General features: G+C 39.7%; 1 protein-coding gene across 1 annotated transcript in view; it reads left to right on the top strand.

The window, feature by feature from the left end:
* Positions 1-14,759, top strand: part of LOC132984272 (CUB and sushi domain-containing protein 3-like) — a 226,300-nt gene that overhangs the window by 130,931 nt on the left and 80,610 nt on the right. The window contains exons 32-37 of the mRNA XM_061051035.1: positions 5,168-5,281; positions 5,845-5,940; positions 6,327-6,530; positions 12,501-12,625; positions 12,788-12,884; positions 14,061-14,165. Of these exons, the coding sequence (XP_060907018.1) occupies positions 5,168-5,281; positions 5,845-5,940; positions 6,327-6,530; positions 12,501-12,625; positions 12,788-12,884; positions 14,061-14,165 (741 nt within the window). The remainder of the gene's footprint in view (positions 1-5,167; positions 5,282-5,844; positions 5,941-6,326; positions 6,531-12,500; positions 12,626-12,787; positions 12,885-14,060; positions 14,166-14,759) is intronic.

Here is a 14,759-nt window from a genome sequence, read left to right as displayed (position 1 = left end):
GATTGATAATGCCCATGTTAATGGGGATGGAGGATGTTGAATAAAAATCCCTCATGAAAAGTGCAAATAACTGCTTTAAGCAAGAAGCAGGAATTAACCTGTTTGATGCTGTCACAACGCTCCTCTTCAAAAAACAAGTATTTTCCTATATAAACATTTTTTTCCTTAGAGAAGTTTATATGTAAAAGTATTATATTATTGCATGTAAAAGATTTGGACAATCACAGCTATGTCATGTGTGCTGTCGTTGCTGTGAAACTGAGCAAAGTGTCACATGTATTTGTTCACTAAATGTTTAAGCCATTACGGGTTTTACTGAACATTGAGCATAAATAAGCACGTCAGATATAATTGTTAAGCATAAATCCAACACGGTAAATCATAGAATAAGCACTTTTAATGTAAACGTGTTTTCATTAATAAAGAGGAAGAAGAAAACCAGGCACAGAAATTGAGGTATACTGTGGAATGGTTTTGCCTGCTTCACACGCCACAGCTGGTTTCTTGTAGTTTATCAGCGTGAAGTTGTTTTTTCAGCTCACATTACTCCTTTAATGCGGTCTGTGCACTATTCAGACACCACAACATACTTAGACACTGTTACTGACCAGGTGCATCCGTTCATCGCCACAGTCTACACTTTTACAAATGGATACTTTAAAGCAACCTTGTCAAAAAAAGCACTCATCACTCCAAAATGGTTCCAGGAACATGACAGTGATCTTAATTTACCTCACTTCCCTGCACTTTCTCCAGGTCCCTGCCCAGAAGAGCCGCTTTGAGATGTGGCGCCAAGGGATTTTTCACAGTGTGAATGTGCTGGAAAATAGCTGCAGGAAGTGTGTGTATTGAGTCAGAATGAACCAAGAAGTGGGGCTCCAACACTTTGCTGAATAAATTCCTTCAAGAATTTGGGCTCTTTTGAAGCACAAGATTCTTGCGCAACTCTTGCTAGTTATATTTTTCAAAGTGAAGTGAATACTGAAGTGTCGACTGCATGTGAGTGTGCTCTTATTGCAACACCTTCATTATCTTTAAATTACTCTAATGTATGACCCCCCAGGAGTGATTACTTAACTCACATGATTAATTTAAATAGTCCCCTGCACCCATTAATATGTGATTGAAGCCGCTAAGGACAGTAGCAGCACCACAGCCTCTTAACACATTTTTCAAAATGACTGCTTTCGTAATCACACAACAGTGGAACAAACTGTCATTGTTTATTTTTGCCTTATTTAAGTCCAGCAGGCATTGCTGTATGACATACAGAAATGCTCTAAAGTTTTGATCTAATACCCAAAGAGGTATACCATTAAAGTGTCTTCACTGATTACAGATAAAGCAGAGTGGAGATGAAGGCATGAACATTTTGTCCGTTGTCCTAGTGCATTGTGTAACAGCACCATGACTAGGCCCAGAGGACAAAAGATTCATCATAGCCCTGCATAAATTAGATAACAAGTTTACAATGATTTATTGACTTAATATCTCGTGATTACAGCAAAGGAGCAGATTGGAGTCATGCATGGCTGGCTTTGGATTAGAGGCAGAAATGAGGGACACTGTACTTGTACTTGTACTTGTGCTCGTGTGTGTGTGTGTGTGTGTGTGTGTGTGTGTGTGTGTGTGTGTGTGTGTGTGTGTGTGTGTGTGTGTGTGTGTGTGTGTGTGTGTGTGTGTGTGTGTGTGTGTGTGTGTGTGTGTGTGTGTGTGTGTGTGTGTGTGTGTGTGTGTGTGTGTTGTCACCAAGCAGGGGGGTGCAACCACAACATAGCACGCCGTTGGTATGCTAATACAACAGCAGTGAGCTGTCCCTAAGGGTAGAATCATCTCTTATTCAGGCCTCGGCTCAGCCATAGGCATTTTCACTATTCCATAGTTGAAGAAACAGGTCTGCCTGTGCTGCTTCCGTGTGAAAACACCTTATAATGTGTGTACATGATGGCGTGTGCATATGGATTTTTCTTTTTATTATTTTTTAATTGCTTGGCTGGCAGAGTTTTTTGGGTCGTTTCTTTGCTTGCTTTGTGTTTTTCGATTGGTTCTGTGTCAGACAGAAGTATATTTACTATAAGAACACATGTGATGTTACTCAAACCACCATGTCCTACGTTTGGTGCCTACGTCATGTTTTCTGTCCTGTTATTTATTCAACTGGTGGGCCAGTCGAACCATCTCTTAGGACGTAAGTTTCAACATTTTCTCAAGGGACTTTTAGGGGCTGTTGAATCTGTTTTTTTTTTTTCTCTACCTCTCATTCCCTCTTGCTGTGGCTTTCTTAGTTATGTGACATTTATATCGATTTTACAGTGGTGTTCTATGAGATAGTATGCCAGAGAAGATTCGTACAGCTACAAAGCGGAGATGACAGGATGCTGCTCCATAATTCATAGCCAGAAGGACAAACATATGCTGCCATTTTTTTACCTTTAGCAATTCCCTCTCTTACCACAGATTTGTTTTTCACCTTTCAGGTGGGCCTTGTGTGTTTCTGCCTTTAGGCATGAGGAGGAAGCTAAAACATTTGTGAAAGCTACAACTGGTCATAAGACACCTTGTCTTTCATTTAGCTGTTCGTTTGAAGTCTACTCTTCTCAATGTGAAGCATTTGATGAACAAGTTAAGCATTTCTTTATATCTATCTGTGTCCAGTAAGTGGAAGGAAACTCTCTCGCCCTACTTCCTGCCTTTTCTTGTTCTCATAACCACACAGGATCTGCAGTGATGATCTTTTATTACATCCTCCTTCAAATGCAGAGATCGTCTTGAGACCTCTCCTGTTTGATGCGTTCCTTTTCCATTGTTTTCTATATGCAGCTGGCTGGTATCAATCAGGGGTGGTAATCACAGGGTTAACTCTAAAAGCGATACACTATGAGATACTCTCACAATACAGTGATTGTGTGATAATTACCATTCTTCAAGGCTGATCATCTTAACTAACTAACAAATATAAAATCCACAGGTGCAGGATTTAGTTTCACCTCTTTTCAGATTCAGTCTTTAAATGCAGCATGTCTTGTCTATCTATCTGTGTAGTGTCATATTTTTAAATTACTATATATCAATATCAATAACTACTCTATCAACATTTTACACCCCTATTGTCTTTCAGTAATGTTACTGTTTGATCGAATGTTTGAATGTTACTAAGGGAAACAACATTAAAAATCCTACTCTACCCACAGCTCACATAATGCTATTATAAAAAGAATACATTATTGCAGCATGTGAATTACTTCAAAAACTGTCTTTATTTTTTGGGGGGCTATTTTCATAAAAACAGCTACTGATGAAGAGAGTAAACAGTGCAGACACACAGGGAGAGAGACACAGAAAGCATATAGCAAGCTGGTGTGTGCAGCAAAGGATCAGAGTTGTAGGTGAGTGTGTTTGTGTGGGTGGAAAAAGACAAATGGGATGAGTGAGGAGATTTAAGTAGTTGGTGAGTAAACACCAAAATAAGTTAGAAAAAAGTGGAGTAAAGGCTGAGAATATTGCTTGTTGAAGCCAAACATAGTTAAGTAGTTAAGCTGAAAATGTTTTTTCTCACAGATTAAACCCATTTGTCAAAAGCAGAACGGTATTTTATGCTTTATTCGTTCTACGATTAAGCAATAATGGTGTTAAGTGAAACTGTTAATCTCTGAAATGAATTGTTTCAAACCACTTTATACACAATTGAAACTACGTGAATGAAATGTTCTTATCATTTCTAAATAAGAGTAGCATTTGAGTCATATGCTCCAGCTCGACACTTATGATCTAAGCTAACTGGACGGTCCATACAAAAAATAGACATTGTGGAATGGGCTCACCTTCATGACAGTGAAGAGTAGAGAGAGGCAGAACAGAGAGACAGAGGCAAAGCAAGAAGTGCATGTAAGATGTGCTTTCACAAGATGCCTGTGCAACACGGCTAGATAGAGGCTGTAATTTTACCTCTGGTGTTTCACACACACACACATACACACACACTGTTAACACTGGATAACACACACATGGTATCACAGGAGTACAAATCCAGTCGACCTTGTCTGTCCAAAAAAACAAGAGTCTGGAGTGCTCGGAAGTTCAAACCAAGTATGGAGAAAGTGCCCTTTGTGGGAAACTCAAAAATTTAAAACGATGAAAAAACCAAGGCACTCTTCTGAAAAAGTCAAAAGCCTTTATTAAATTGGCTATTTTACCATAGAAATTTAAAAAACAAGGCAAGGCATCAAAAAGCTGGGAACAGTAACGACCCACGCATAGCGGCATGCACTGCCTTCTTCAGGGTGGGTTGTTACCCAGCTTTATCATGACTTGCCTTGCTCTTACAAACGGATGTTTTAATGGTAATCCAGATGAGAGGTGTGACTTCTAAACGGTTAAAAAAACACTAAATGTTTAATGTTAAGATGTTGATTAGTTGTTTTTTTTTTTGTGGTAATGCGCGCATGTCACTGCACAAAGCACAGAGCAACAGCTGTTACAAGAGGGATGTACGGACAGCGGACCTCTCTCTCTCTCTCTCTCTCTCTCTCTCTCTCTCTCGCTCTCTCTCTCTCTGCTGATGTGATTCTGCACTCTTGGTTTTGCTCGTAGGTTTTGAAGGGAAGATTTTTTTAAACATGATTCATTTCACGGTGCTCACTACGCGCACGGTCCCTGAGAACGTCGAATCGTTTCATACTGATTGCTGATAGAGCGGCCCGGAGAACAGACCTTTTTCCGTAGTCCTGCGGAGCTGTGAGGTCCTCAGGCACATCTGCAGTCTCTCACATGCTCTCTCTCCCCTGCTCTCTCTCTGTCTCTTGCTGTCTTGTGCACATGTAGCTGACATCATATCACAACAGGTGAGCCTCGTGTAAGGATGCTTGTTATTAATGATGTAGCGAAACTAAGAGAGTGCAGAATAACATCTGGTCTGCAAATATTTTGACGGCTGCAAATATACCATGACAGCATGCCTAGCTATAGTCCATGTGTGGGAAACACTGTGCATTAGATGTTCTCCCCAGCCACACGCCCTATCATGTCTCTGTGCCCCCTCGTGGGATGGCACTGCCTTACAGGGACAATAAACCCCCAGTGAATGGACTCAATGGCTTAATTTCCACAAAATCCACATCCAAAATCAATTTTTTTTGACATACCTGCTTTTTTCTTTCTTTCTTTGCAGTGCTGTTCGGTCAGTTTGTGGTTTTCCAGACGTTGAACACTGATGTCGTTGAGATCTATGATGGATCCTCCACTGATGCGGCACTTCTCTCCTCCATATATGGATCACATTCAGGTATTTAAATAAATCTATTCAGTGTACAGTCTTATTTCCTTTATGTTACGACCTCAACCGCTTGAGTACTTCTATCAAGCACATCATTCTGCACTGCAGGAAAGACAGCTCATCGATCTCTCAAATCAAACAGCTATATCTCCAAAACAAATAAAACAATCCCAAAACTTTACAGGTTTCTCTGTCGAGGTGGAAGATATTTTCCCACTTCTCTTCTGTAATGGAGATATAATGAAAGATAATTCATGATACATAAAACGTTATGATTACAATACATAAACTCCTAATGAAATAAAGAAGCTGTTGTAAATTGTTTTCACACTTTCGTGATTGCACTAGGACTTAATTTTAAGACCTGCAAATTCATCAGACCTGCTATTAAAATGATACACCTTTGATCAGATCACTTTAAATTGCTTATTACTTATTGTTTGTTGCATCTAACAGAACTGTGTTGGTCGATATGTCTATGTCAATATGTCAATTTTAACTGCTGGTTAAATGTTATCTTGGGTTAACAGTTTCATCTAAATAAATTGTCTCCTTTTGATTTTGAAATCCAGGCGAGACACTCCCTTTGAGTTCAGGAAACAAGATAACACTCAAATTTACCACAAACGGAACAGAAACAGCCAAAGGATTTCATTTTGTTTACCAAGGTAAGGCTGCTTTTTCTGATATTCATCCAGAATCTTTATGTTGAAACTCAGTCGGTACATTGATTGAATTAACTTGCCTTGGAAAAACCGCACTCTAGCCTTTCAGTCGCCACATAAAGGGCTGTTCAGCAGATTGTCATTGGCCGTGGCTGGGCACGGCTGAGCAGAGCAGGAGGCTGTGGAGTCAAACAGCCTATCCTGGCAAAGCAGACGAGAGTGACTAATGACGTGCGAGGAGATTCACAAGGGCTTTACCATTTCTCTCTGCCTCCTTTGTCTCGCCATCTCTCTTTCTCCCTGTTGTTTTCCTGCCTAGCCTGCCCACAACCGCTCTTTGTCATTGTCTTTCTTCTTCTCAAGCTTGTTTCCTCCCTTCTTATCCCCAGCTGTCCCCCGGACAAGCGCCACTCAGTGTAGCTCGGTCCCTGAGCCCCGCTTCGGGAAGCGGATAGGGAACGACTTTGGCACTGGTATGGCCGTACTCTTTGAATGCAATCCAGGCTACACTCTGCACGGCTCCAACGCCATCAGGTGTGAGGCCGTGCCCAATGCCCTGGCTCAGTGGAACGGCACTGTGCCCACATGTGTCGGTAAGCGTGCTCGTCCTCCAACCCTCGACACACCTTCCACACACACCTTCCAACACACACATACGCTCACACGGATCCAAAAAGAAGGAGCAGGTGCACAAAGAGATGGGTTTCTGTTTTTCTAAGTCATTACTTATCCTGATGTGTGTCACCCATTTCAAAGCATCCGCCTATTTCTGCTCTTGATTGTTCCGACAGGAAAAAAAAGGCAAGGACAAATAGCAAAAGAAAGTGTCACATAAATTGTCTTGCCAGACGAGGGATTTCAGGCCCCTGTGCCTCAAAGATAAATGGGAAAATAAATAGAAGTGTAAAGTAAATATATCCAACAGCAACATGACTTTGGGTAACTTTTTCTATGTAGCCTCTAATGTACTACATGCACTCAGTTTAATGTTAATTATCCAATGAAAATAGGAACCTGCAGTTATAGTGGATTCTAACATCCTGTCTTCCGAAATATAAATTCAGTTGACAAAAAACTATAAAGGCAACAATTCTGAATGTATTTTATGAGACATTAAAGTGCATGGTAAAAGTTTAAGCCCATGATTTAAAGCAGGCTTCCTTGTGCTATATATCATTCAGTAAACACTGAGCTACCGGTTCATCAGTTACATCATACAATCTCAAAAGAGCCTGAGATTTACATGTATGATACAATACTCTGCAATAATGTCTAGCTTAATAATTCACTATATAAATCTGCAGGTTAAAGGGCCTGTGTCTACTAACGCTGTTTTAGTGCAGGCAGCTTCCTTAACTTTACAAACCAGTGCAGCTTAGCTGTTTGTCCCTGTGCTCAAAGCACTCTCAGTTAAAAATGGTTTAACTTTTAGAGCACCTCTGTGCAAGCCAATGTCGCTTCTCCCTCACTGGCCAATAAAAATGAAGAAGGGGTGGTACTCGTGATATTTAACTTTGTTAAAAACAATGGCAGAGGAGAAAATAATATGGCTGGTCTTTTTCAGGGTATCATTTGCATCTCTAACGCTGCGCAGGGTAGGACAGGATTCCATTCCATTGTTTTTCTGTTTTTTCTTCGTTGGTGAAATTAAATTGAACAAAGCAAATATTAAGCAGCAATTAGCAATTGAAAACAGATCTTGCAATCACTAACAAAGGAAGCTAAAGTGCCGTGAGCCAACTTTTTAACCTAACAACGGTAAGCACCAGTAAGGAGTGCTCTGAAATTAAGTTAGTGAGCATTGCCAGCGGCGCAGATAAAAAAAAAAAAAAAAATGGAAACAGCCCCTTAAAGTGTTAAATAATTGTTTTAGAAGAACAATGTGTCAAATTACTACATTAAAAGATTTGAATAGTACATTTGTACCTAAAATGAGTTATTATCTGAATCTGCAGCTCCATTCAGCTTTATGGAGCTACTGTATGTACTGAGATTCAGCTTCTTCTTCATCTGTCTGACATGCAACAGTTCTGGTGCGCCCTTAGCAATCGTAGTGTGATATGAATTTTAAACAAGCCCATTCATTTTATAACCACACTGATGTAGGGTTATGGTCTTACGTAATACATGTATACCAGATATTTTTTCCTAGAATACGTTAATAATAATATTGTTATTCAGGTGACAAGAACTCCATGAAGTGTTAAAATTGTTTTTTAAACATCAAAAATACGCCTGTAATGGAACCAAAAGACTGATTTTTTTTTTTTAAGTTTTTAAACCAGGGAGAGAGAGAGTGGAGAATGACATGCGGGAAAGGATCCACAGGTTGGATTCGAACCCGGGCCGCCCGCTTGGAGGACTACAGCCTCCACACATACAGCGCGCACACCAACCACTGCGCCACCAGCGCCCCAACTGATTCATTTTTGAGTGAGACAGAACTCCTTGGAGCTGGACAAGATCTAGGACTCCTATATTTACAGAAGCTTTGACAGCAATGCAAGCCTTCTACTGAGGGGACTAGCATCTCTTTCAACACCGTTCTTCAGGAAGCAATAACAGAACCACACACACAGATATAACTGCGCAGACACATGTAGACCTACACAAACTCAACTTCATAAAAAGGAACAGATTTACTTGCCGGGTCTGCACATGCTGGCACTCGAACACAGACACATACAGGAGAACATGCTCCTCGTCTTGACTACCACATGTCTACCTCTGGGAGATAAAGAAGTAAAAATGAAGTTTAGAGAAATCCATTGAAGACAGGCCCTGTGCCAGCCAGTAAATAGTCTCAGCCTGTGAGTGCTGGAAATTTCAAGCCAGGGTTCATCCAAGTTTCCTGCCAATTGGAAAGGGAATAACGGTGGCATGCGTGGTTCCATTTTAAACACAGTGATTGTTATCTTGAGATTGAATCTAGCTGCAGCATCTCCCCCAGCAACAGTGTTCTCGTCCAGAATAATGGATGTTGTTTCATGGAAGCTTCAACGAAAACACTATGCTCAATTACTCAAACCCTCTTTATGGGATATGACGACATCAGAAGCTGCTCTCCTGTGAGATACCTGTGTTTGAGGTGATACATTTCCAGCTCCTTGTTCAGCTGTGATTGACCTGGCTCGTCATGCATCACTTGTTTTGCTTCCGATTTAGCGAATACAAAGCTGCTGAATAGAATATTTGACTTGTGAGTTTTGCTTGCCCAACGTTCTGCTGTGATTTAATTAGCATGGAGAATAGTTGTCTTTGATACATGAATTATTTAGCTTTTTCAAGGAATTTGACTTAATTGTAAGCTTTTAAAAATAGAAGAACTTAACATGAAATATTAATCCCTCTGTTTATTATTTAATTGGTGAAATTTCTTGATAAAAAATTATCTCCTGTCACCTTTAGAGCAGGGAAGTGAGCAACAGTTGAAAAAAGGGAAAGTCAAATGAGATGAAAAATGACAGATGAGCACAATTTCTGCTGGATTGTTCCCGGCACAACTGAGAGCGAGGTGGATCATTCTCACACACAAACTCAATTACTTCTGATTGTAGAAAATCATAACTGATATTACATAAGCTCACAGATTGCAGTGATTCATGCTCTGTATGCCCACACCACGGGTTCACTGTTGGCTTAAACATTTTTTTCCAAAGGTGTCAACAAGTAAACAGTGTCACACTGAGCTGGATTTTAAATGGTGTATCGTTGCTTTTCAAAATAGCCTCCTAGGACCAATTATAGAGTCTCAGTGTGGGGCTGTGTTGGAAGGCCAGGCCACAGGTCCTATCTGGAGCACGATGAGCTGCTTTTGGGAGTTTCTGTAATAAAGAGCATTTAGCGCCAGAACTGTGGACTTTTGTACACTTATGTTACAATGACACTTTATATTAATTAAACCGGTAATTAAAAAAGGAAGACCCCCAGCACCAATCCTTCCCAAACATAAAAAATCCCAACACTTAACCGCATACAAAAAGCTATTTGTATTTAAGGAATAGCTTTTGATATTGTGCTCTACTTTGCTCAGTATGCACTCTTATCCATATTTTCTTTAACCAACTGGATAATATTGTTCAAAAATTATAACCTGACACGTGAAAAAAGAGCGGTGTTTTTGACGATATCATTTGCAGATAATTAACCAGTTATTTAAAAAAAGGTATGACAAGCAGGTATAGGAAGCATTAGGACCTATACTTTAATCATACATTTAATGTGCAACAAATTACACACAAAACATTTCTGACATCTTGATTAAAACACTTTTAATTAAAAGTTGCTGTAAATTCCCCACGTATCAGATGGTGCTAAATAGTGTCTCATAATGTGTGTCGTCCCACACGCTTGTCTACCTGCGCTAACTCTGACATATGAGCCTGCCACTGATTGAGATGGCTGTGGAGCATTCAAGCTTTTATGAGTGTCATGATTTCTAATCTTGCTCGACCAATTACATTAACTGACAGCTCAGGGGACTCAGAGGAGCTGTTAAATTAGACTGAAATAGTGGGTACTCTCCCTGGAGTGAGTGGGAATGTTGTTTGTTGTCAAGATTGTGGTTTCATGCTGAAAGAATTTAAGTTCTATAGACCAGAACAGAGCAGACCTATTTTTGCTTTTCTTAATATAGCTGAATAATTCCTCAGATGTTTGTTTCACCTTTGAAGGTTGGAACTGAGAAACATCTGATGATGAAAAACAGAAGTATTTGAATACTGTCTTCTTCTATGTTGGGCACTTAATTTAAAATAAAAGGGATTTTAGAGAGTCAGATGAAAATGATTAATTGTAAAACAAGGTCAATGACAATTAAAGTCTACTCTGTTACTCACACTGTAATTTAACTAATCGTCTCTACAGGATAGAATCTGGCTACAGTACTTATATATTAACTTTATTTTATTCTTTGCCGAGCAAAGAATCCTCCTTCAGTCCTTCAGCAGGAGTACATTGTCTTAGTTAAAGATGACCTTATTAAAACAGTGATTATAACAAAGTGTGATTTCTACTTTTTGTTAAATCTGTGAGGGAAGTCATTTTCTCAATGTGTCACTGTGGCTGAAAGGAACAGAGTAGTGACTCCAGTGTGATTCTCCAATCATGTGTAGGAGGGTGGAGATCACCTGTAAAATATTAATGAGTCAGAAATTATGCTAAGCTGATAGCTGCAAAAAGTTGCTTTCTTTCCCTCTACTTTTTCCTACAGCAGTTCTTAAGTTTTTCTCTCGATTAAGTAGCACATTCAGCCTCCGACGTCTGTGATTATCATGGACCTGCAGGTAAACCCTTGTCCTTGACAAATAGCACATTGTTCTTCATTGTGAGAACACATTGTTCTTCTCTGGTGAATTTCTGAAGGACCCCCTCCGCCCTGACTGACAGCTCTGCTCCTGGCCTTATAGGAGAACTGCTTCACTCAAATACAAAGTAACCTTGAATATCACTGATGAGCCATTTACTTGATTGGATGTTAAAGAGGAGCGGTGTATTGTTTCTCTAATCAGCAGTTAAATCTAAAGAACACTTGTTTCCGCATCAGGAGTGAAAGCAGAGAAGGAATAAAGGAGACGAGTTTGATCCCCTGAGCATGGATATACACTATGACATTGATTCTTCCTGCAGTATGCTGGCTGTGACATTGACATTGAAATACATGTGATGACTGAACAGATGTCTGCCACAAAGAATGCTGCTGTTGATTGTAGAACAAAAAGTCTCAATAAAGCAAATCAAGTAAAAAGTTTGTGTTGAGGAAAAGCTCATGAGCTTAACAGGTCATCATTTGATTTGTATAAGCCAGCATAATTGTGTTTTAATAGGAAGAAAATTCATTATTTGTATTTTGTTTTGTGTCATAATCCAAAGGTTTCTGGTGTATAAGGTTGGTTTACCGTAGTATTTAATAAAAAGAAAGTGAAGCCAAACTGAGTGCAGAACGTAGCCAGCATACAAGGCAAATTGGCCCCTGTCTGAAAAGTAATAAAGAAATTGTAGGTTTTATTGCCCTTTCTCCCCTCCCCCCCCCCCCCCCCCTTTTTTTTTCATTTTGATTTTATCCCATGTTCAGATGTATCACAGTGCCTGACAACAAAACTTGGCAATTTAGCATTCTTCTGAGAGCAAAAAGGCCTGATAAATATGTTACAAACAAGGTGTGCTTAAAGAGAAATCATATTTATTATCGAAAGATGTGATTAATTCTGCCACAATCTAAAATCGGCTGAGTTTAAATGACAATAATATCACATGGACAGGGATGCAGGCTCTGTACAAACTAGTTTACATTATACCTTAAATAGAACATTCTGAATGCTAGAATTATCTGATTCTCTCCGATTATTCCTCTGAGTCTGTAAAATCACAGCACATGAAATTATGTTTCAGATGTGCTTTCAAGAGTATGTTAATGTGGTCAATAACAGTTGGTGTAATGATGCTTTGACAAGGTTGATTCTTTCTAACCCCTGCCCACCTTTTCTGCAGGTGTGCATGTAGACTTCACATTCTCATGTAGCACTTTTTCTCTCTCTCCTAAACTTTCTGTTATCTTGGTTTAGTTCCCTGTGGCGGCGTGTTAACAGAACGCAAAGGTACTCTCCTCTCTCCTGGATACCCAGAGCCATATGCCAACTATCTGAACTGTGCCTGGAAAATCTCTGTTCCTGAGGGAGCTGGCATCCAAGTAAGAGGCACAATGACAAGAGCTTTAAAGATGATTAATTCACGGTCTTACAAAAAAGCCTCTACAAACCTTGCTTCTTCATTAGATTCATGTTGTTCTTTATTGTTGTATTTTTAGCACTCTCTTTTATATTTTTAGTAAGGATTTTTTTTCCCCTTTCAGATTCAAGTTGTGACCTTCGCCACGGAGCACAACTGGGACTCGCTTGATTTTTTTGACGGGGTTGATGGCAATGCTCCAAGGCTGGGTAGCTACTCAGGTAAAAGTGATACAACTAAATTTTAGTTGTCAGCTCCCTCTTGAATTTCAATCAGCCGTCACAGTGCCCCAGCAGCAGACAGATGGGGTGATGGAGCTGATGACATTTGGCATGTCCTTTGAGAAAGCTGTCTAAAAACCAGTTAAAGAAGTCAAAGAAGTAGAAAGTGTCCCCCTCCTTCACACTATTCCTGTCTCTGCATTAGACATCTACATAATGACACTCTGTTTCAGTCTGGAGTTTCACAGATGCCGTGTTGCCTTAGGCCGCCTGCAAATGAAAATGGTGCTTTTGTCACATGGTAACCTACTAGAAACAAGCCATCGCATCCATTTAGATGCTGAATTCTAGCATCAGAGAGAGTAGTGAAGCTTAATGGCTTCCACTATGACTACTACTCTCAATCAGCTATCATTTTTATGGGACTAGATGTCCAATTTCTCAAGTGATGGATATCAAATTTTTGGGGAAAAAAGTTTTAACATATTGTTATAGCTCTAAATTTTGCCTCACATGGTGTAGGGCAGCATGCGCTGTGAAAAGGCTAAGACATTTCAAACGGGAAGCAGTCAATTATATCTGGGGCTACGCTGATGAAGGTGATTATGAATCAAATAACTGCCTCCAATGCAAATTTCAGAAGACATACGTACCCTTGGAAAAGAACAAATGAACGCAGACTCCTAAGTGTTGCTACACATGAGAAATACACTGTACAGAGGACGCTCATGTTCCTGTTACTATCATTTTATTTTAAAAGTCTGATATCTCTAACTCCTCCTCCTCTTTACAAGGAAACACAAGTTAAAAGAAATACACTTTTGAAATGCAATATTTTCTTGACTTTGAGATTCTAAGAATGAGCCTGCTGTGTTGAAATCATAATTGGTTAATTGATCTTTAATTAATGAGGTACTTTTGAGTTTTTATATTGAAAATTAATTCCACTGAACCGTTTAGATTTAGAAAGGTTATCAAATTGCTGAAAGTTTCCACGACAGAGTTTGGCTTTTGTGTTAAAAAGAGGATAAATCCAGAGAGTTTACAAAACAAAGGGAATGTTATAACTGAATCGAGGTTCTCATCTATATTTCCTATTATTAAAATGAATGCATTAATTAATTCGTTGTACTTGACAATATTTTTTGAACCGTTATCACTTTTTGTGTAATGCAGGTACAACTATTCCCCAGCTTCTGAACAGCACGTCCAACAACTTGTACTTGACCTTCCAGTCTGACATCAGTGTTTCTGCTGCTGGCTTTCACCTGGAATACACAGGTATGAGGAGAGAAGGCTTGTCTGGCTGCTTGTCACTTTGTCGGTTGTCAGTTTTTCTTTGTGTCCGTCTGCCACCAGGTTCCAGCTGCTGCACAGGGCTTTAAGATATAAGAGGGACTGCTTTTCTAGGTGACACAGGTGGACATAGAAAAGAGTACAAATGAGGAAACTAGAGAGGAAGTGTTTTTTGTGTTCAGTTTTTGTTTCTGCTTCTCTGGCATTCTGGGATGATATTCTCCAATGGTGTCGTTTTTCTAAGTACTCTCATTGCCTGAAGTTGCTGGACACACATCCTTTTTTCATTGGTACTAAATTTGCTCATCCCTCAGTGTGATATTCACTTAGGGCTATCTTTTCCAAGAAGCATGCTAAACATTTACCTAGCACTTAAATTCAAGGAGTGTAGTTGGTCTCAGAGGAGCAACTGATTTACTAAGTCGTCCCATTGAAAGAATGGTGTAAATGAAAATAGGGGTGCTGATCTGCGGGTGATGCATGTGGAGCCCTTCTGCAGATATTTAATAATACAGTCCTCAGTGACCACTTTCCCCACTGTTATTTACATCCCAGGCACTTCCCCTTGTCTCTTTTAAT

This window comes from Labrus mixtus, chromosome 11 (genome assembly GCF_963584025.1).
Source record: "Labrus mixtus chromosome 11, fLabMix1.1, whole genome shotgun sequence".
NCBI lineage: Eukaryota > Metazoa > Chordata > Actinopteri > Labriformes > Labridae > Labrus > Labrus mixtus.
The sequence above is the reverse complement of the archived record's forward strand: the minus strand, read 5'-3'. Positions and strand labels throughout refer to the sequence as shown.